This window comes from Cyprinus carpio, chromosome B5 (assembly GCF_018340385.1).
Source record: "Cyprinus carpio isolate SPL01 chromosome B5, ASM1834038v1, whole genome shotgun sequence".
NCBI lineage: Eukaryota > Metazoa > Chordata > Actinopteri > Cypriniformes > Cyprinidae > Cyprinus > Cyprinus carpio.
The window spans coordinates 24239741-24263935 of NC_056601.1; the positions used below are offsets into that span (position 1 = coordinate 24239741).

Sequence of the window (24195 nt, forward strand, 5' to 3'; positions counted from 1 at the left end):
GAAACACTGGGAACACTGGATAATAGGCCTAATGTCCATTCATGATATTATTATATTAAACAGCATTGGATAGATCATAATCAAAGTGCTTTTTAAAATGATTGGCTTGCTGCATACTTATTTGTATTCATTTTTTTTCTTAATTGTTATTGATTCTTTCTTTTATGATATTTATGATCAATTTACTTAATTGTTGATGTCTTCATTGTGTATGAATATACCTTCAGGTAATTTAAAAATGTGTTTTTTAATTTTTTTGTTTTATTCACAAGAACTCAAGAAATGAATCAATATCAAGAATAAACCTCAATGCATTGGGGTTACACCAAAACATGTGATCAGATCAGGAAGAAAGAGCTCCTTATGTGTGCAAATAATCATACAGATTATTTGCACACATATAGATATGCAGATGTAGAAGTTTATTCTCATCTAATTAATGATGTTACTTTAAAGTATCCCGAGACACTTAAACCACATGCCTTTGAGTGTACTGGGCAAAGAAAAAATATTACACAATGAGTTGCACAAAGAGTTTTAATGAAACACTCCTGAAGAGCCACACCCTGAGGAGATTAGGCATTTACACAGGCCATAAATACACCCAGTTTAATGAACAGATGTGTTTAGCGTGATCCAGTTAAATAAAGATATTTATCATTGACTACTGAGTCCCACAGACAGCCAGCAGGATCTTCTCATAATCTCCACTTGTTTCTTTCTGTAAAAACACAGAAGCCACTTTTCATTGAGGTTTTAAATAAGAGTGATCTAAGAATGCAAAATTCAAAAGCTTTTCAGATCGCCCATTATGAGTTATGTAGACTCACCAGAAGGTCTTCATGAAGGCTTTTGCCATACATCCTCTTGTACTCTTGAATGATTTTCAGCAGGTCAGGTTCTGAACGACTCACAATGATTCTAGTCAACGTGTCAGTGTTGGTTCCCAATCCCTGTAAAGCAAGACCATATTGCAGGTTAACTGATTTGATGATGTGACTGAATTCTGTTGGCAACTATTTTTGTTAGTCCATTTGTTAATAATAGGATATGGTAGCACTTGTACTAAAGAAAACTTTAAACTCCTCAAACTTTGATATAAAGTTATAATGGTATTACTTAAAATGCAAAATCAAACCAATTCTGGAGTTATTTGTGAAAATGCAAATTTGCTTAATATAGCCTAGTGATATATAGATTTGATAGTCATTTTCATCAAGATATTGACACCCTGGTGTCCTTTAGGCCAGAAAAAAGCGTTATTTGAAAATCTCCAGAAATACAAAAGAGTTGTAGCCTCTTTGATCACTGGGCCAGATAAGAAACACAGACATTCACTGACAAATTCAATCAAATTTAAAACATTTTATGAATTTCTCTGCAACTTTACCTTCATAGCCATATGGAGCCTTTCTGCAAAGTAGGCAGGTTTGTTCAAAACACACAACAAAAAACATAAAAAAGAAAAAAAAAAACATAATTAATTAAAAAACAAACAAACAATTCTATGGAGCCCCGCACATGACATGCAAGAAAAAATAAATAAATCGTGTGCACGATTTACTAATTCGTTCCCTTGATGTACTAAAACGTGCACACAATTACGATTTCGTTCCCTCAATTTGTTAAATCATGTGCACAGTTTACTAATTCGCTCTCTTGATTTATAAATAGTGTGCACGATTTAGCCAATCGAGGAAACAAATTAGTAAATCGCGCGCACAATTTATAAATCAAGGGAACGAAATAGTAAATCTGCAAGCCATGTGCGGTCTCCCTATAATTCTTCTTCTTGTTATTATTCATTGTAATTATAAAAAATAACTAAAAAGTGAATTTGAACAACATTCCATATTTTTTAGATAAAAATTTAGTTAATCTTGGATATTTGTACCTAACCTAAGTTTTCGTGTGTGAGAATAAAACCACCCTTAACATGTACAGATGGAAAAACAGGCCTGTCTCTTGAACAAGTTTTTATAGAACTGTCTTTATTCAAATCACCACTGAAGCATTTAAAATGACTAGTTTCTCTTTCGCACACCCACACAGACACTATTGTAAAATTGTAATATTGTAAAAATGTAGATTTTAAACAACACTGTTAGTGCTAAACTTCTCCAAAATGGCACTTTTTGTACCTTGCAAAGGGCGAGCAGGGAGGTCTTGAGATCTCCTTTAACATCACTTTTAATATTTTCCTCCAGCAGCTCTCCATAGACTGTACAACAAAAAAAGGTTAGCAGCTATCTCTGCTTTTAGAATGAACATGTATAGTGTGTATATAAATCTTTCTTGTTACCTTCTTTGTACGTATTTTTTAATGCTGTAATCAAGAACAAAGTGAATGAAGAAGTTATTGCAAAAATTGTGCAGATTAATCTACTGCAAATTGTCATATCAATTCCAATACCATCAATCACTTCATTATGAGTATAGCATCATGAATTGTTGGCAATATTAATTAGGGTAAGCTACAGACAAGGACATGCAACGTGTTAAGGAGAGAACAGAGGATATGCAAATCCATATGCAGAGCTTTATTCAAAGGTATGGTCACAAACAGGCATGGGTCAATAAACAGCAAACAGACATGAATGAGGCAAGACAAAGAGTATTCCTAGGGCAGGCGTGGGTCATCGATCGGAGAACATAATCCAGAGGGTTTGACAAATAATCTGTAAACACGAGCAATAGTCCAGACTGGGGCAAACAAGTATCCAAGACAGGGTCAGGCAAACGGACAATCCAATATACACAGGTGAGAATCAAAGGACCGGAAAACAGGCAAGGCAAAACTAAGACAGGACTAGGCAAGACTAGGAAACAGGAAATCAATAAACAGACTCTGTAAAGTAGCTATCAACCAACAGTGATATGTGCTAAACAATACTTGGCAGTGAATGGTTTTTTGAGACTGATTCTTATAGTGGGTGTAATTGGTAGCAGCTGTGTGTGATTGGTTTCAGGTGAGATTGTGATTAGTGCAATGGAGCATGGGAAATGTAGTCCAGTGTGATGTGTAACAGTCTATGTGGTGTGAGAGTCAATATAAAGGGAGGGCAACCTCTGATGGCAAGTGGATGGAAGTTCATGGACAGGATTCATGACACAGTGAAATGCATTTACAAACATAACTCACCTGGAGTTTGATCGAATCTAGATGCAGGATCTTCTGTAGGTGGCATACACAGTCTCCCATATTCAATAATAAAGGCCTGACATTGGTGGTAGACACATTCCTCCTTCGCATTGGAGTAGGAGTGGTGTTCACCATTTGAAAGACACTTATAATGATTCTGGTTTGTGCTCTTTTCAAGATATTGCAAACTCATTTAATTCACCAGCCTCCTCATTTTTCTTTTATTTACTGCTCAGATCAGCTCTCAAAGCATATGGTGTACCTTGGCAACAACCTTTGTGTGTACACCCATTGCATTAATTTTTTTCTCCATATGTGCATATATGTATGGATGTATGTGTGTATCATTATATCAGAATCATTATAAGCGTCTTTCAAATGGTGAACACCACTCCTACTACAATGCGAAGGAGGAATGTTGTGGCCTAGTGGTTAGAGAGTTTGACTCCTAACCCTAAGGTTGTGGGCTCGAGTCTCGGGCCGGCAATACCACGACTGAGTTGCCCCTTGAGCAAGGCACCGAACCCCCAACTGCTCCCTGGGGGCCACAGCATAAATGGCTGCCCACTGCTCCGGATGTGTGTTCACGGTGTGTGTGTGTGTTCACTGCTGTGTGTGCACTTTGGATGGGTTAAATGCAGAGCACGAATTCTGAGTATGGGTCACCATACTTGGCTGTATGTATGTCTGTTTATTTTATTAATATGTATCTGTATATGCGTGTGCACAGTATTTGTATATATATTTATGTATATTATATGCATTTATATATGTATATTTATGCATTTTTTCTTTTGAACGGTTTGGTGTGATTTTGAAATGCTTTGTAATATTGTGTTGATCATTTCCTTTTAATAAACATTTGATCACAATATATATATATATATATATATATATATATATATATATATATATATATATATATATATATATATATATATATATATATATATCATATATATACTGTTTTAGTACTTAATAAGCAAACATCAATGCCTTAATCTGCATGACCATATTTTAATTCCATTAATCCTTCATAAAAAACTTAACCTTACCTAAACTACCTTACTAACTAATACTAAGCAGCAAATTAGGAGTTTATGGAGGCAAATGGCACAGTTAATAGTTAGTTAATAGTGAGAATTGGACCCCAAAATAAAGTGTGACCAAACTCACATATGAAATGATATTGTTCACTAGAAGTAGCATTAGATGCATATGCTTTATACTAGATTTTTAAAGAGTTTATTAGTTGTGGAATTTGTCTCTTTGATAATGAAAATTGACATACAGATAAGGTCAAGCCATTGCTCACAGTTCTCACTTACTGTCACATGCTAAAGAAACCAATATGTTCATCACAATGTAAAATGTTGCCACAATTTACAAAGCAATTTATTACAATAATACTAATATATAGTTGCCATGTCATTGTAACACTTGAATTACCACTAAGACAGTATGCCAAGTTGTAGCTTGGAATATTATGCTGATGATAACATTCACATAATGACACTTTTTTTCATATTTAAATTAAACAGTTTTTTTTCTTAAGCCAACTAAGGGGGATGGAGTTTTATCAACAAGGGTAATTAATATAACCATGTAATGAATCTGCAGATGTTTTTCACATAATTCCGACATGTAAGAGATTATTACTGCGTGCCACAGAGAGTCAACAGAATCTTTTCATAATCTCCACCCGTTTCCTTCTGTAAAACCAGAAAAGGGGTAAATGAAGAGGTGAACTTGACTTGAATTCATTGGAAATTGACTGGATCATGAAAAGCAATCATTTCATTCCATAATGAATGTGAAGTAAATGGGCTCATTTTTTTATTTTATGTTAGCATCAAAGTTAACTGTTGTTTAGAGCCTTTCAAATGATGGAGACTCACCAGAATAGCCTCCTGAAGGGTTTTGCCATACATCCTCTTATATTCTTGAATGATTTTCAGCAGGTCAATTTCTGAACGACTCACAATGATTCTAGTCAGTGTATCAGTATTGGTTCCTAACCCCTAGAAACCCAAATTACAGTTAAATTCATGTAAAAAATAATGCAAAAGCATATGCAGCACTCACAGTGCACAACTACATGGGCATACTGAAACACATCGCATAAATTTCTTTGCAACTTTACCTTCATAGCCAGTTGGAGCTTTTCTGCAAAGAGGGCAGGTTTGTTCCAAGCAGACTTAACTAAACATAAAAATTAGAATGTTGTGAGGTTTGAATGTTTGAAAAAATGAGCACACAAATGGAAGATGTGACTTCATACTGCTTGATTTAGTTGCTATTGTATCTTTGTGTGATAAAGGTTTGTGTGATAATGCTGACTGGACCCACCCTCGACAAGCAGAGCTGGAAGAACAAGCTTCCTAAAAGCTTTTCTGAGAATAGTCTTTCGATCACTGAAGCATTTAACATGTCTACAATCTCTCGCACACAGCCACAGACACACAGACTAAAATGAAGGCTTGTTTCCTTACCCAGGGTCATCACACAGTCTTCAAATTTCCCATGAAGCTCACTCTCCAGCGCTTTGGCCAAACCCTCCTTGCTGTAGTTCCCATAATACTGGAAAACTGCAAGCACATTTTTAATGACACTATTAGTGTCTAAAAATATAAAGTCAACTCTCTGTGAAAAATAATCATATAGGTAACATTTGTATTCTGTCATAGATGTTTCCTCACTTACTTTTACACAACTGAGCTTCACTCCTGGATGTGAGGACATCAATCAGGACAGAGCAAACAGTACCAACCCGATTCTCTCCTGCCTCAAACAGAGCCTGTATAAAGCAGACAGTGAGTGCATTTACATGAACACCAGCATGGCATGTAAATAACCTTACATATTGTTATTACAAACTATAATGCATACTTCTGTGTTCCATTTTATAGTATGCATCATTCATGTTGTGAATACTGGTTGTATTCCTGTCCACCAAACAAGATGACCAACAAGGGACCGCACACAACATACTTTATGTAAACTGGACAACTTTACCACAGACCTAGACATGTTGTTGTCCTCCTGTCCCAAAGATGGCACTGTTCATCGTTTTACGTAGACCTGCCTTATGCCTTTGCATTGGTACAGTAAATCACCAGGGGCCGGTTGCACCAGCTGGACGTACACTTGGTTGTAAGACTAGGCTGGATGCAAAATGTGCTTTCAATCTTGCATAGTATTAATCCCTCATGCACCATCTAGGCATAGGCATGTGTTTGAGACTAAATCTTACACCTAGTCAAAGGTAGGTGTAAAGAAAAAAGTCATGATTTGTTCAGACATGATTTGTATTTAGTGTATTCATTTGTGAATTAATTATTGAACTGTACGTGAACTGTAGCAATTATCAAGATCGGTGTAGACTACCACATTGCTGACAGTGCTAAATGACCTTACACAAAATATATTTCTGTATGTAATTATGTAGTAGATTATCACACATTATCTTGCATCAATAGAAAAAACTCAATAACTCACTATCATTCTACAAGAGACCTTATGAATGCTTGGAAATGATATTTCATGTCTGTAAGAAACAGAACAACTTACTGAAATTAATCATGTCTCATGTAATCCCTCAACCAGTGTTTAAACTGCAAATAGATGTCAGTAAAACAGCTTGTGAACAATGTGTCACATAATGTCACATTTACCACAGGAAAGACTTTCATTGTACATAAACTCTATAGCCAGCTAGAAAAATAACTCTAGAGAAGAGACGTTTTCATAAACGTCTTCATTTTTTAATGAATGTTTGAATATATCTGTCATAAGAATGTGGAGGGAGACTTGATATAAAAATGCAGACTTAGGAAACGTTTGCTCAATGAAATCATGGTGGGGTGACTTTACTTGTTATGATGTCTTGAGCAGTTAATTCTTTATTATTAGGGGCCAAGCACTAGGTGCTTAGGTACCTATTGTATCCGTTGGTTTTCTTCTTCTTCTTCTTCCACTCTGGGAGTCTATGGCAGCCCATACAGTAGAACCGCTTGTGGGAAAATTATGAAACTTGGCACACAGATAGAAGACAGTTTGCACTCATATTTTTGCTAATAACTTTTGAACCATGAGGTGTAGAAGCAAAATTTCCTCTGATTACTTGGCCGTGGCGAGTCGAATGCATACCAAAATGTAAATTTCTACGTTTCAAGATTTTTGCGCAATTGTGAATTTGTCTAAATACCTACTTTTTCTAGCTCGTCCTAGACAGTTTGTCCAATTTTTACCAAAATTGCCTCAGATCATCTTCAGAGCATTCTAGCCAAAAGTTATCAAAAGCTTTTTGATATACCAAATCATTTTGGTAAAGCGCACTAATGAATTTAATGAAGTTTGTGCAAAAAAGGGCATGAGGCTATTCTCAAAAATCATTTACCAAATCCAGACCAAAACCTACATCTCACAGAGTGCCACCTACCTCACAGCACATACGTAGTTTCGGCACTGCATCCCCTACTGGTCAAACTATATAATATTTGGCCAAAAATCATAAGATTGGTCTTACTAGATTCAAAACGGCATACAGAATCAAACAGTATCTAATTTTCCTATGTTGGCCTTTTTGGGCATCAGCCATTTTGAGTTTTGAAGTAAAATTCTGTATAAACAAACTTCTTTAACAGGGGTCTCCAACCCTGCTCCTGAAGAGCTACCATGCTGCAGAGTTCAGCTAAAACCCTAATCCAACACACAGGGACCAGCTAATCAAGTTGTTCAGAGCTACTTAATTACAGACAGGTGTGCTGAAGCAGGGTTGGAATTTAAGTCTGCTGGAAGGAAGCTCTTCAGGAGCAGGACTGGAGAGCCCTGGTCTTTGCTGAGTAATTAAAAAAGCTCCTTAGCTCTTCATTTTACTTCTTTTGTGCTTGGCCCCTTAATTGCTGCTTGCAGCTATATTTAGTAGTTGTAGCCATTGCTGCATGAATGATTTCTCAACTATCACTGCAGTACGATGTGTTGGTGTGGTTGGTCATTGCCTACGCTGGGCCTAGTTGTGCCTGGTCATAGTTTTAGTTGGTGCAATAGGTGTAAATATTTATCTGGACGTTAAGCTGGACATGGCTAAACCCAGCAGAGGGATTACATCCAACTTTTTTTTACATCTAGATGGTGCAACCATACCTAGATCCTCATGTCCATCATCTTTGGACTGGGCATTACACTAACTGGACCTTGCTGTCTTGAGTTTTAGCTCAGAGGCAAATCTATCAAGACAGCTAAATACTAGGGTGCCACAGGGTTTAGTGCTTGGCCCCCTTTTTTTCAATATGCACCTTCATCTCACTGAACCAAATAAATAAATATATAAAAATAAAATATATAAAGCCACAGCTTCTACTGCTAAATTCAGTCCCTGATTTAATTGTCTTACCTTCCAAAAGGCAGCTAAGTAAGCTAAGAATTTGTTGTAATGTATAAAGCACTTGTTAAACCAGAAAATCCTCACTGTCCACATCATAACAACTGCCCACTCATGAAGATTCCCACTTTACAACATCAAAAATAAAATAAAATAAAATAAAATAAAATCAATAAATCAGACCCTACCTGAATAGAACAAATTGATCCTGGTTCAGGCTATGATCATCCTTAAGACTACTGCAAGAATAGATTAAGCCTCTACAGATTGTATAGTACGCAGTGGTACTTTTGCTCTTCAACCCAAACATAACCCCCCAACTGCCCAAAAAGATCTGTTAGAGCATTATTAATTTTAAAAGATGCCTGTAGACACATCTTATCTGTTAACTCTAATTAAGGCATAAAGGTTAAGCGAGCAATAACAATAACAAAAATAAAAACTACTAAAACTGTTGTAAAACTGCCACAACATTTCACAACAGTAGTGCTGAAGCACAACTGATGTAAAGCAACAAATCTGTAAGTAGGCTACTTTTAACTTGCAATTTCAATCACAGATGGCAGTAGTGCAATTTTAAATAAAACAAATGGCTATATTTTGTCTAAAATGTTAGTTCAAAACAGGTTACTGGAAAATGATTTATACCCAGACAAATCAGCTTATTTAAACACACTTATTAATAACATGTGTTGCATGTTGTTTAGTTCAGTTTTTACAGTGTTGGCGTAGAATCTGCCACAGTACCTTTGCATCACTCTTTGCAAGCCCATCGTCAATATTACAGTCTTCACTCCTGGTAGCCTGTTATAGGATATATATTCAGTACACATAAATGATTCAGTTTTCTTAAAGTGTAACATACATATACTAAACAGCAACCTTTTTCTTACCTTGCAAAGGGCAAGCAGGGTAGTCTCAAGATCTCCACTAACTTCACCTTTAATTTGTTCGTCCAGCAGCTCTCCATAGACTTTACAACAAAAAGAGCTTAGCAGCTACACACACATCTGCATTCATCAAGTACATGTATGTATTTGGATCTGTGTTGTTTACCTTCTTTAAAAGTATTTTTCATTGCTGTGATCTCCTTGTTTGATCTGGTCCCTAGAATTTCAATTAAGACATTCTCATCTGTCCCAAGACCCTAATTATAAATTCATTTTTAGTGTTTAAATCTTTATATAAAATATTGGATGGTTGTGTAAACTGTCTAACATTTTGAACTATTTAAATATTAACTGTCAAGGTTTAAAACACACAAAACAAAACAAAACAAAACAAAAAAGATAAAATATTAGACCTTCATGGCTCTTTTCATTTCAAAAGCATCATATTCAGGGGGTGTCATCAGCAAGGCAAGGACCACTTCCTCAAAATCTGACTTCAGAGCCTTTTTCAGTGCATCTGCCAGAGGCTAAGCACAAAAAAACAATACATAGTACAATACACTAGTACACACACACACACACACACACACACACACACACACACACACACACACACACACACACAAAGTTGAGCAGCTGTCAGATATTTCGATTTTTTCTTTAGAACAAAACCAAATTTGTGACCTTATGACTTAAGTCTGCCACCTACTGGTAAAGTGTTGTAAATGTAGGCGACAACATGACCTTTGAAAGAATTGGCACAAAAATAGTTCAGTCATACTGTTGTTCATAAACTATTACAATCATAATTTTTTAATTCCTTGGACCATGTTAAATGCAGTGTACATTATGTCACTGATGTTCTTAACTTCCTAATTTCTGCTTGCAGCTCTATTTTGTGTCTATTTCTGTTCATCTGTCTTGAAAATCTGAGTCAACATTCATATTTCAATTACAATTAACTGAGAATTATGAATAGACAACTTCTGAACATCCTCTATCTATGCCTCCAATCTCATATTTAAATGCCAGACCATCATTACACATTTAAATAGGCCAAAGACAAACATTGTAGGATGTAAAAATGCTTACTTTTCCTGTACTCTGCTGATAAGCTTCTTTGATCAGTTGTCTTTGTGCATTGCTTCTCTTTGCCAGCACCTCCACAATAGTGGCTTCATCCACACCTTCATGAGAGGAAAACAGTCAAAAGTCAGAGGCTTTTTATGATCAAACTACAGCATAATTCTGGTGGGTTAAAATGAGCCGCTGCATCGTGCACATAATTCAAGGTGCATAAGAAGTACAACTATAACTGTGTATTGGGGGATATGTATTTAATTTAATGCTGATTCATGAGATATGCATGGGACAAAACAATTTGCTTGTCTCTTTTTTTAAAGCAACGTTTAAATTAATTGGACATGGTCACTAGAATGTTCTTAAAACAAATGTGCGATCTAAGTCAAATGCTAGTATTTTACTGGACAGTACACTTTTTTTGTACACAGAACACATGTACAAAATATGATATATTTGAAAATATATATAAATATATGAAAATACAAAATATTTTGTCATGTGGCCAGTTTTATTCTAGTGCTCATGAATTAGTGTCATTAAGCCTGTGCTTTTCAGCTATGACATAATGTAGTTCTACTTCTAGGAATGCATTCTAGGAAAGTTTTCCAGGTATTGCAGGGGTGTGTCCTACTAAACATGACAACACTTGAATAAACACATAACTTATTATATCTAGTTGAAATAAACTTTTCTTTTTCATACTTTGCCAAAACACACACACAAAAACAAACAAACAAACAAAAAAAAAACAGCATCCCTACAGTATTTCTAACATTGTTATCAGGAGCATGAGCGCATTTTACGTCTTTAACGTCACATCAATCTTGATTTCGACACTGGTTAGTATGTTTCCTTCAACCTTATAGCACAACACTACTATGCACAGTTCAAAATGAGTAAAACACCTGTATTTACAGCAAAGTATTTACCTTTGGTCTCAATAGCTTTCTTCAATTTTTCAGCATCATTTTGGGCATTAAAGTTGGGATCAGGCTTTACTGTTCCAAAGTATGCCGTCTCCACTGGCCTACCTTTAGAACCCTGTGATGAAACAAATTATAACACCCACTGAATGTCAAACCATGGACTAATTACTAATATAAGTAGTAATGTTGAGGTGTACTTTAATTTATTCAAAGCATCGGTCATATATATTCTATACTTACCTTGCTGCTGTCATCATCACAAATTTTGTCGATAAACTTCTTGAAGAATGCCATCCTTTAAAACTTTGGAAAAAGCTATGACAAGTAACAAACAAACAGATACATACACAAATGCTATGTTGTGCTTATGAAACATCATTACTAATGTTTGTAAGTCAATGATTCAGTGTCAAATGTTTTCAAAGAGCTTTGTTAAAATATGCTACTGATGACAACAGTAAAACATGTTTACTATGATATCTCACCTGTTCCCCTGTCTGTGAGAGCTGCTCTGAAATGGGTGATTTCGGAAACATAACCAGGCCTTTTATTCTTAGGCACAAAAAAAAAAAAAAAAACATGGCATTATTGATTAGTTTAACAAGGTTGTTCTGGTTGTACCTGTCTTTACTGTCTTTTTAATGTGTTTGCTGCATTCACCTCAAACTGCAGGATTATTGGTTTGAGCAAAATACCATGCACATCAATATAAATCCTAAACAAAAATCATACACAATAAATAACATTCATCAACAGATTTTGCAAAAGACTGTGCACATGCTTCTACTTAGTTTCATATTATTCTATTCTTTCAATATATTCAATCCAAAATTGAATTTCATCAAAAAATGGAAATTCTAACATCATTTACTCATTTATTGTTTTTTTCCCAAAAACTCATGACTTTCTGCTGTTAAAGGCAAAAGGAAGAGAATGCAGATGTATGTCCTTTTGTGTTCCACAGAAGAAAGAAAATTACTGGAATTACATAAGGGTGAGGGAATGACATTTTTGGGTGAACTGTCCTTCCAAGGTCAAGCTACAACCCTCGACTAGAGTTTTCTCACACTACAGATGTTAAGTCAAAGTTGTGAGGGTAATTTTAGGTGACAGGACAAACTCTAAAACATGAGGTTTAAAAAAAATGATGTTGTATAACTGGGTTCTGGGTTTGTGTGGCATGCTTTTGCACAAGAGATACATGCAGAAATGTTTAGAACCGGTTTGGGTGGTTGTTGAGTGATTCATATAGTACTGTGACCATTAGTAATCTAATCTTCACAATGCTCAACTGTCACTAAAGTAAGGAAATGACTAAAAAACTTTTTTTTGGATTTATTATAAAATTTTTATGATTTCGATTTTGGATTTATTACAAAAAAAATAAATAAATAAAATAGACAACAAATGTATTGCAACTGTAGTTCAATAATAAAGCAGCTATATGTAGGGGTATAATTTGCATGCATTAAACACATAACACATAGGCCCAAAGAGAATTTAGACACTTAAGACACAATTAAAAATACATCTCACTGCATCAACAAAATACCAAAGCAAGCATTTTAAAAAAAACAAAAACCAAACAAAACGAGAGAACACTTTCCAAGCTGTAAATGAGAAAACTATCCATATACTGTTCAATGAACATGAAAAAAAAAGTTTACATTAATTATAGAGTGTGTAGACCAACAGGGCACACAATTATGACTAGATCACACATTACTCCCTTCTAGGTGTTAGCTCTTGACCCCTGCCTGCCCCTGGTTGGCCAGGTAGAGGTCCAGGTCCCCTGGGGCCTAGCGCTCGAGTCAAAGGCCCCCGGGCATTAGGATTAGCTGACGCGAGTGACTCATCTTCCTGTAGAAGCACACCACCTCCAGCTGTGCCTGGTTTTACTTTTGTAGATTTTCCACCCTGGTCATGGTTTTTTTTCTAAGGAAGGAAGAAACATGGAATGGAATGAGGGGTGACAGTTTAATCTAAAGCATCCACTTCTCAAGATTTACTATATTTATGTATAATTTACATACTTTTTTAAATGATTCAAACACATTTGACTTATAGAATTACACTACTGTTCAAAGTTTAGTGTATGCTCACCAAGGCTGCATTTACTACATTAAAAATACAGTAAAAACAGTAATATTTTGTTTTCTATTTTAATATATTTTAAAATGTAATTTATTCAAATGATGGCAAAGCTGAATTACTAGAACCCATTACTCCAGTCTTCAGTGTCACATGATCCTTCAATAAATCATTTTTATATGCTGATTTGGGGCTCAGTTAATTATAATTTTTGTTTTATTAATATCACAACTGAAAAATGGTTGTTCTGTCTAATATATTATTTTTTAGGATTCTTTGATGAATAAGAAGTCCAAAGGAACAGTGTTTATTTAAAATACAGTTTTGTGTAACAATGTAAAAGCCCTTGTTTTTGATCAGTTTAATGCATTATTGCTGAATAAAAGTATTATTTATTTATTTATTTCAAACTTTAACAGTAACAGCGAAAGCTAATCTGATTATGTTACCAATTACACTATATTACTTTCAAAATCAAAACCAGAACTATTCACAAAAAAAACACTATCCAAAACAAAAATTAGATACTCCATGTCCTTCATCACCTGGTAATTGCAATCATATCCTCCAGGTCCTTCATCCAATAGTATCCAGCTGCAGACCCACAGCACCAGTATGCAAAGCCGTTTTAACATTTAATCTATAAACCGTACTAGTATCTATTTTCATGGCACTAGTACTTATTTTTTAGATACTAGTATCTTTTCCATTAAGTACTAATATTTATTCATTAGTTACTAGTCCTTACTCCAGGACAGGTTTGGGAAGCACTGGCCTAATGTGTTTGTTGGTCATCGAGTGACCTCTGGTGGTGGGATGGAGATAAGACACCAATTTTATTATCTGTTATTTCCCTATTTTTCCTCCTGTAAAAACAATAAATATCATACCAGGGCTGTAGGTTAATTTTAAAACAAAACACTGATTGTTTTTATATGAATGTATTATATATTAAATGCACACAAAATCCAAACCTTATGTTTTTCAGACAAACATTTTCTTTATTTGGAAAAAAGGGCAACACCAGGTTTGGTGTACTTGTAGGGCTGCAAAATTTGGCCAAAAAATTTTGTTTTTATATATCAATATAACTAATAATGATTATGGTTATTATGTCTAAATAAAACATTAAACAAAATAAGGAATATTGCTTTTGTAATAACACTTTTTCACTATAATATACAAAACTGAGTATTTAAAGGGGTGGTTGATTGTTTTTTTTTTCTAGGATTGATTGTGTTTATGGGGTGCAGTCTAACATGTGTCCATGCTTCGTTTTTAAAAAACGTATTATTTTTCACATAATTTACCTTTATTCCACACCGAACTGTCCCTTCTCTAACAAACCCTATTTTTATGAAGCCACTCCCTCAGAAATACGCAATGGGCTGAGATTGGTCAGCTGGCTCAGTGGGTTTGTAATTCACTAAACCACCTCTAGAACATGTCTGAACATCCCTGAACATCAAGCTCAGAATGTGCTCCAGTTGTATTGTAAACAATGATGTCCTCTATATTGCTTATCAGTTTGAGCCTGATAGAGACACAGAGAATATTCATGAAGAGGATTGCACAGAACCTGTGCACGCACGGCTCTTGATGGTATGTTTGTTGTTGTCTCATACTTTTAGATACACTGTTGTTTGTAAATGGTACTGCTTCTGTTAGCTTTTAATCTACGGTTTTATTCTGATTAAAGCTTTAATACAGCACAGCAACGGTACGTGCGTCCAGGTATAACGCTTCTCATTTCTATGTGAAAATAAGTGTATAAATAGAACAGTTTGTTAGAGCTGATCTGACGATCTGAATGAGAAATGGAGAGAGAGAGAGATGCAGAGCAGGGTAACTCGAGGAACAGGATTGAGAGCTTCTGCTTTAGAACATTGGTTTTTAAACTTGTGAATCCATTATAATCGTTAGAAGACAGAATTACAGAATTTTTAGTGCACCCCTAGTTCTCTCTTCCTCTTCTCTAAAGCAGCACAACATGGCCTCGCCCTCTTTTGTTGCGTGTTCCCGGGGGCGGGGTTTATCTGGGTTCTTGATGTAACGGACCTGGGAAGAAGCTCGTTGTAGTCCCTTACCAGCCGTTTTTGTTGGCATTAAACTGCCAGAATTTTAAAAGAAGATATCTCTGTTTGCATTGAACTTTCAGCGCTGCAACTTTGCAGATATTGTTTATGCTCAAACAGTAACATTACACACTAACTTTAAAAAAGTGAATTCGCAGTCAACCACCCCTTTAAGAATAAATAAAATAATAAATATAGTAAATAAAATTGTTTATACTTCTTTATCCTGGAGAAAAACATAAGGATTTGCGAACGCTTAGCTCAAAATTCTTAATTATTTTTTGATATTTTTACTCAAATTAGGGTTTTTGAGCAATAATGAGTACTCAATTAATGTAATTGCTTTTTCATTCATACTAGTCGCTGGAGGGCACCCCTTGTGGAGAAACTCCACAAGTGGGACTCACTGATGACGTTCCAGGAAATCCCTTATATGGACAAAGACATTCAGCTTTCACTGTAGATGTAGCCTAGTAGCTGAATAACATGCAGATAGACATTTTACTGATGAAACATGAAGATAATAAATAATAACTGTAACAATATATGGTTTTATCTTTGTTCTTCAAGCCATCTCGGTAAGTATGTTTAAAATGAAATGCTAATCAACATAGCCTTTATCACTGTATATAATAATATAAAGTGGCATGATTTCTGCCTCATTCTGTTTATTAACCTTCTAAGCGAGAGAACCCTCTATTTGTGAGAGAAAATCGCCAAATGGCTAATAAAAAGTTGTACCGTGAGGATGTGTTGTAAATGTTATTTGCCGATTCTGACTCTGGAGGGGAATATTTGCCTTTTGGAAATGACGATCGGTCGTCTAATAGTCGCGCTTCTCCCGGTACATCTATGCAGCGCAATGGTGCCACCGTGAAATGCAAGAGTGTTCACGAAGCACAAACAAATGATCATTTCGACCCTTTGCCCAACAGGGATGGGGGTGGCAGGGGTGAACGTGGTCATAGTGTCCATAGGAGAGTTGTTGCTGATCACGCACAAGGGCCGCCAGCAGACAGTACAGGTGCAGTCAGTGTGGAGTAGGTGCAATAGGATGTTCCTGCACAACTGGAGGCTGCAGTTTCAGGACCACAGATCTAGGACCGCAGTTCTAGGACCCTAGTTTTTCGTGACAGCGCCACCTACCGTAATGGATGATATAGCGATGGCTGCAGTTTCAGGACCGCAGTTCTAGGACCCTGTTGGTTTAGTTCAGGGATCTCCAACCCTGCTCCTGGAGAGCTACCATCCTGCAGGCTTCAGTTCCAACCCTGCTCCAACACACCTGTCTGTAATTATCAAGTAGCCCTGAACACCTTAATCCTGGTTCAGGTGTGTTTGATTGGGGTTGGAGCTGAAATCTGCAGGACAGTAGCTCTCCAGGAGCAGGGTTGGAGACCCCTGGTTTAGTTTGTAGTCATGTTTGTATATAGCATCAATATATTAATCTCAGTAGTATTTGTTTTTAAATGTGATTTTTGATTTAAAATGCATCAGAGGTTAATTACTAAGTGTGCTTTGAGTCACAATTTTAAATTTAAACATGAATTTACACAAAATATAAATGAAAACTGTATATCAATTTTAAAACAATTGTAAAAAAATGGAGAACCTCAAAAGTCTTAGTCTCTTGAATTATACAGTATACTGATTAACCTCCTTAATGTGAATTAGCTCATTATCAGGTAAGTTAAAGTTGGAATCAGCGTATGCAGTCACTAAATTACAGCCGATATTTTAAAGATTGTTGAGAGGCAAGACAAGAATGATTCAAGAATGTTTATTTATATATAAATTATATATATATGTGTGTATATATATATACACTACCGTTCAAAAGTTTGAGATCAGTAAGACTTTTAATGTTTTTTTTTTAAAGAAGTCTATTCTGCTCATCAAAGCTGCATTTATTTGATCAAAAATTCAGAAAAAAACTGTAATCTTGCAAAATGTTATTAGAATATAAAATAATGGTTTCTATTTAAATATCCTTTAAAATATAATTTATTTCTGTGATGAAAAGCTTAATTTCCATCACCCATGACTCCAGTTTAAAGTGTCACATGATCCTTCAGAAATCATTCTAATATGCTGATTTATTATTAGAATTATCAATGTTGGCAACAGCCAAATGTTTTTTTGGAAGCTGTGATGCTTTTTTTTTTTCAGGATTCTTTGATGAATAAAAAGTTAAAAAGAAGAGCATTTATTTAAAATAGAAATCTTTTCTAACAATATACACTACTGTTCAAATGTTTGGGGTCGGTAAATTTCTATTTTCTTTTTTTGAAAGAAATTAAACCTTTTATTCAGCAAGGATGTGTTGAATTGTTAAGAAGTGATATAAAAGATTTATATTGTTAGAAAAGATTCATATTTTGAATAAATGCTGGTCCTTTTAACTTTTTATTCATCAAAGAATCCTGAAAAAAGTATCACAGCTTCCAAAAAAATGTTTGGCAGCACAACTGTTGATAATTCTAATAATAAATCATCATATTAGAATGATTTCTGAAGGATCATGTGACACTTTATACTGGAGTCATGATGCTGGAAATTCAGCTTTGATCACAGAAATAAATTATATTTTAAAGGATATTTAAATAGAAACCATTATTTTATATTATAATAACATTTTGCAAGATTACCGTTTTTTTCTGTATTTTTGATCAAATAAATGCAGCCTTGATGAGCAGAAGAGACTTCTTTAAAAACATTACAAGTCTTACCGATTCCAAACTTTTGAACGGTAGTGTATATGTATATGTATATATATATATATATATATATATATATATATATATACATCATTTTTGCGACAACAGCACCAAAGCGAACCCCTTTTCCATCAGTTGCTGCATGGATAGAATGGCTGTAGGCTTCAACTCTAGAGAAAGAGAGAGCGAGAGACAGAGAGAGAAATAAGTTTAACATATTCAACTGAAATTCATATATATATATATATATATATACTGACATCTAATTACAAACGTCAAATGTGTAAGTACATAAGAGCCAAACAGAATATTCATGTTACTGACATCTAATTACAAACGTCAAATGTGTAAGTACATAAGAGCAATACTCACCAATTGAATGATCTCCCTTCTTTCCTCAATTGTTTGTCAATCTTTCTATTAAATTCTTCCACTTCACTGAAATAGTTATCAGAGAACAATCACTTTTGTGATAACAGAAATATCAGTAGCAAAATGGTGCACTAGGCATTGTGCAAAAATAATTCATATTGTACTCTGACCTGAAATGATAATCTGGACCAGAAAGGAAGACTTGTTAGAATATTTTGAGATCATGAAAATATCCCTAGTGCCTTTTTAAATCATCTGTCCTACAATGAGCCTAACCAAATCCATAAAATCACTTCATATTGGCCATGCAGAACATGACAGAAACTAACACATGATAACAATGGACTGTATGTGGAGTACGTTAGGCCTGCAGATTAGGCCAAATTGTAACAAGCTATTAAAACTGCCAAACGCCTCATTCATCATTGCAATACAATGCCAAAACAACAGGCTAACACAACTAGGCAGTCAGTGTAGTTTTAATTATGAAAGATATTTTATACTTAAATATGGTAAAACAACGAGTATTAAGCCAGTATTCACACTAATACATTAAGCTTCAGGTAAATCTTACAAACCTTACATCAACCATGCTCTTGTCATCTGATAAGTTTAATTAACGTGCTGGCTAGATTCACTTATAATACTTCGTCATTAAAACTCAACAAGGATTTATGAAATCATGGCCACGAGTTAACCTCGTAGTAATTAATAAAACTAGCTCACGAATTCTTAATTTGGTGGGAATTTATTAAGTTAGCAGTTCTCACTATGTAAACTTCGCACCGTTTAAACGTTATAAAATAAAACTTAATTAAATATCGGTACTCACCATAGACAGTAAAAAGAAACTCACCGTCTGATTGCTGTCCACGTCGTCCATCTTTAATTAGTGTTGATCCAGTACGGTAGGTGGCGCTGTCACAAAAAAACTAGGGTCCTAGAACTGCGGTCCTAGAACCGCGGTCCTGAAACTGCAGCCTCCGGTTGTGCAGTAGGTGCGCTCTGCAATGAGAGGTTGGTACCATACTCTCAATAGCTATAAACTGTGTCACCTAGATACCTGATTGGGCAGATAGCTGGTCAACTGATAAAAAAAAATAGGCACATGCATTTTACTATGGCACAGTAATATAGTAGTAATTTACTACTTTTTCCTGGATTCCTGTTTTTTTTTTGTTTGTTTGCTTCTTTGTGTGTTTGTTTTTTTTCTTAATTTTTTTCTGATCATTTGGAATGAGAATAAAAAGACAAAAAAAAAAAAAAATAAATAAATAAAAAAAAAAAAAAACCTCGCAAATAACATCCATTCAATATCTATTATTTCCTGAATATTACTGATGAACTGATCAAAAAGTAGGCTACTGTTCACATGCATTTTACTACTATATAGTGTAGTAATATAGTAACCATTTGGTACTTTCTCCTGTTTTATTGTTGGCTTCCTATTTTCTGATCATTTGGAATGAAGATAAAAAGACACACACAAAAAACATGCAAATAAGTTCAAACATCAATTCAATAGCTACTATTTCCTGAATAGTATGAAATTAAAGATGGCCGCCCCTGATGACGTCATAATAGGCAAATTACACCCCACATAAACTTTAGGTCATGCCCAATAATTTTCTAATTCACAGTAGATCTCTATCTTTGAGCCCTTTCAAGCCACAAGCTTTTGAAATCTTGATGTCAAAATATAATTTTTTTTCCAAAAAACCCTGGCGCCTAAAGGGTTAATGAAACCATGTCAGATTACAATAAGTTATTTCAAAGACTCGACTGGTGTTGTGGCATTAATTTGGACTAAAACATATCATTTTACTTTTGTTGGACAACAGGTTTGTAATCTTTCCTTGTGTTTTCATGGTAACCAATTAGCAAGATAGGCTAACATACAAAACCAGTTAGTGATCTGTTTTAATGAAGATATCTCCAAATACATTCTCACCATTTTTTTATGAGGTTGAAGATATCTCCAAATGAAGAGGGAGTTGTAGTTAATCTTTTTTTAAAAATCATTAATTTCTGACTAGTAATTATTGCAATAGTGACTAGTATCTATTTAAATATTACTAGTAAGCATTATTAGATACTAGTACTTTTTTTAGATACTGGTACTTATTCATTAGATACTGGTAACAATTTAATAGATACTAGTAGTTATTCATTATGTACTAGTACTTATTTATTAGTACTAGTTATTTATTAGACACTAGTATATTTTGTAATAATTACTAGTAACAATTCTTATGTTACTAGTCAGATCTGCTTTTTTACTCGTCTTATGTTATGACTAGTCCAAATGGCATATAGTACAGTAGAGTTTAATTAAAAAATATACTAGTAAATTTAGAATAAGTACTAGTATCTAATAAATAAGCAATAGAACCTAATGAATAAGTACTAGTTTGTAAAAAATAAGTACTAGTATCTAATGGACAAGTACTAGTGTCTAATAATAAGTACTAGTATCTAATGAATAAGTACTAGTGTCTATTTAATAGGTACTCAACGGATACCGTTGCAAAAATTTTAAATTTTTTACTAGTAAAATATAATAGGTCAATAGTTACAAGTCACTATTGAAATACTCTAATGCTGCGTTCACACCAAACGCGAATAGAGCGTCAAATTCGCGTCTACCGCGTCTAGTTTGCCGCTTGAACATTTTGAATGCATTCGCGCGTCTAGAGCGAAATAGACGCGCGTAGAAAGCAAGAGTTTGAAGCGAAATTCACGCGCGTCCGAGGCGAAATCCGCTTCTAGTGGGAGGGGCAAGTGCTAGGCGGCTGTCTGTTTGCATGATGGCTGATGTTTTCCACTTTTCCACTTTTTCCTGCACACGTCCTCTGAATAAACACATTATCTTGTTAGCGAAAAGTAGCTATATTAGGGGGGAAATAGTTGTAAAAACGGCGGGAAGGCCGCGGGTCGATAAACATGTACGTGACTCAAAAGTTAAATGTGTATTTACAACACACTCTTCCAAGCGAGTGCGTACGAGTGAATGAGTACGAGTACCTTATAAATAAGCACTAGTATCTAATGAATAAATACTAGTAGAGCTGAAACAACTAATCGATTTAATCGATTAAAATCGATTATTAAAATAGTTGTCAACTAATTTAGTAATCGATTCGTTGCTAAATAATTTTTATTTGCCGTAAGCGGCTCATTTCGTGCATATTTTAAATCTGCGGTGACCAAAGTGTGGCAGTAATGAGCCACCGGAGGTTTTACTCAGCCAGTACAGCAGGAGAAGCAGCGACTAGCCAATAGCTGGCCTCGTTTTATGTCACGTGCTTCCCGCACAGCATCTCTGCAGCATTCAGCGTGATGGGTGAGGCAGGCGGCAGTGGAGTAAGCTCGAGAAAGAAAAAGAAAAAAGCGGAAGATAAAACTAATCGGACGAAGTCATCCAAAATGTGGGAGCACTTTACTTTGAGCCTTCAAAAAAGAAGAGTAACCTGTAAACTGCGGCTGTTTTCTGCGGCAGGAAACATATCCTCTAAAAAGAGAGCAAGCCTAACTGTTAAGCCCTGAACATTTGGACATGTTGACCTTTTTGCACTGCAATGCAAAGTTTTTCTCAAATAATGAGTGAATAGTGTTCTGCCTCATTTCCCTCAGGTAGTCGAATTCCTGTCAGTTCAGGCATAAGCGGTTTTGTTAACATTTTATCGCTTTATTACATTTTTGAATTTTGCACTATTATAAGGACCACTACATATTTAAATCCGATGAAAATCACAGTGTGCAGACTTTTATTTGTGCAGATTCTGCAGTACAATGTTGTTTGCAAATGTTTAGTCGTAAAAGCTGATAACATTGCTTTTTAACAATTAACATTTAAAGCTTTGTCGTTTACCAGTTCGTAATTCAGTCTTGCAGCCTAATTATGACTGACTGAGAGAGGTTAATGTTTAAATGTATTTGAAATGCACTTTTTTTCTAAGTATTCACTGCCCTTTTTCACACAGCAGGTTTTTTGTGTGTGTCTCCAATTTTTTTTCTGGACAACCTTCTGATGGATTTTACTTTAAATTTTACTTTAAAATGTGAGTTCCATTCAGGTTTCATGCCATTGGCACTTTATTCGAAGGATTGGTTTACAGTTTCACAGCATAAGCTATAAAGCTGTTTCCCAGGTATAAGCTGTGTGTTTACAGGAAAAAAATAATAAAATGCAATTTACTGCAATTTTATTCTGTTTTATTCTTATTCTTCGTGAAAATATGTTCTGAAAGATTCCTTAAAGGGATAGTTCACCCAAAAATCAAAATTATGTCATTAATGACTCACCCTCATGTCGTTCCAAACCCGTGAGACCTCCGTTCATCTTCGGAACACAGTATAAGATATTTTAGATTTAGTCCGAGAGCTTTCTGTCCCTCCATTGAGAATGTATGTACGGTATACTGTCCACGTCCAGAAAGGTAATAAAAACATCTTCAAAGTAGTCCATGTGACATCAGAGGGTCCGTTAGAATTTTTTGAAGCATCGAAAATATATTTTGGTCCAAAAATATCAAAAACTACGACTTTATTCAGCATTGACTTCTCTCCCGGGTCTGTTATGAGCACGCCGTTCACAGCACATCCGGTTCGCGAACGAATCACTCGATGTAACCGGATCTTCTTGAACCAGTTCACCAAATCGAACTGAATCGTTTGAAACGGTTCGCGTCAACAATAAGCATTAATCCACAAATGACTTGAGCTGTTAACTTTTTTAACATGGCTGACACTCCCTCTGAGTTCAAATAAACCAATATCCCGGAGTAACTCATTTACTCAAACAGTACACTGACTGAACCGAGCCAGATAACGAACGAAACATTGACTCGTTCCAGAGTCAAGAACCGTTTCTGTCGGACGCGTGCGATTCGAGAACCGAGCAGCTGATGATACTGCGCATGCGTGAAGCAGACTGACACACAGTGCGTCTGAACCGAACTGGTTCTTTTGGTGGTTGATTCTGAACTGATTCTGTGCTAATGTTATGAGCGCGGGTAAACCGAAGGCTTGAATCAAGTGCAATCATCGCCAATGAAGTCATTACATCGAGCGCAAAAGGAACTGGTGAACCGTTTTCGGCAACCGGTTTATTGAATCAAACTGTCCGAAAGAACCGGTTCGCGGAGAAGAACAGAACTTCCCATCACTACCGGTGATCCGAAAACCGATGCAACCGGTTCTTGACTCGAGAACGAGTCAATGTTTCGTTCGTTATCTGGCTCGGTTCAGTCAGTGTACTGTTTGAGTAAATGAATTACTCCGGGATATTGGTTTATTTGAACTCAGAGGGAGTGTCAGCCATGTTAAAAAAGTTAACAGCTTAAGTCATTTGTGGATTAATGCTTATTGTTGACGCGAACCGTTTCAAACGATTCAGTTCGATTTGGTGAACTGGTTCAAGAAGATCCGGTTACATCGAGTGATTCGTTCGCGAACCGGATGTGCTGTGAACGGCGCGCTCATAACAGACCCGGGAGAGAAAGTCAATTCCGAAT

At 35.5% G+C, this 24195-nt stretch overlaps 1 protein-coding gene across 3 annotated transcripts; it reads right to left on the bottom strand.

Moving 5' to 3' along the window:
* Positions 1 to 519: 519 nt before the first annotated feature.
* LOC109049082 (annexin A1-like) lies at positions 520 to 11974 on the bottom strand. 3 transcript variants are annotated; one of them, XM_042725010.1, is made up of 13 exons: positions 11910 to 11945; positions 11665 to 11739; positions 11428 to 11539; positions 10508 to 10602; positions 9829 to 9942; positions 9582 to 9672; positions 9419 to 9498; positions 9273 to 9329; positions 5846 to 5939; positions 5635 to 5730; positions 5286 to 5344; positions 831 to 953; positions 520 to 721 (listed from the first exon to the last, which is right to left on the bottom strand). In XM_042725010.1, the coding sequence occupies exons 2-13, from the start codon at positions 11716 to 11718 to the stop codon at positions 665 to 667; spliced, it is 1032 nt and encodes a 343-aa protein (XP_042580944.1). In that variant the 5' UTR covers positions 11719 to 11739; positions 11910 to 11945; the 3' UTR covers positions 520 to 664. The 3 variants fall into 3 exon arrangements, with proteins under 3 accessions (XP_042580944.1, XP_042580943.1, XP_042580945.1); XM_042725009.1 differs by lacking the exons at positions 520 to 721; positions 831 to 953 and adding exons at positions 4374 to 4854; positions 5041 to 5163 and having other exon boundaries at positions 11910 to 11974; XM_042725011.1 differs by lacking the exons at positions 520 to 721; positions 831 to 953 and adding exons at positions 4374 to 4854; positions 5041 to 5163 and having other exon boundaries at positions 11665 to 11727; positions 11910 to 11973.
* Positions 11975 to 24195: the final 12221 nt, after the last annotated feature.

Bases quoted from the DNA above. Each gene is read 5' to 3' on its own strand.
- LOC109049082 (XM_042725010.1), bottom strand. From the start codon at position 11,718: ATGGCATTCTTCAAGAAGTTTATCGACAAAATTTGTGATGATGACAGC. The intron at 5,731-5,845 runs GTAAGTGAGGAA...ATGTGCTTGCAG, and splicing joins TGAAGCTCAGTTGTGTAAAA to TTTTCCAGTATTATGGGAAC. The intron at 722-830 runs GTGAGTCTACAT...GTGTTTTTACAG, and splicing joins GCCTTCATGAAGACCTTCTG to AAAGAAACAAGTGGAGATTA.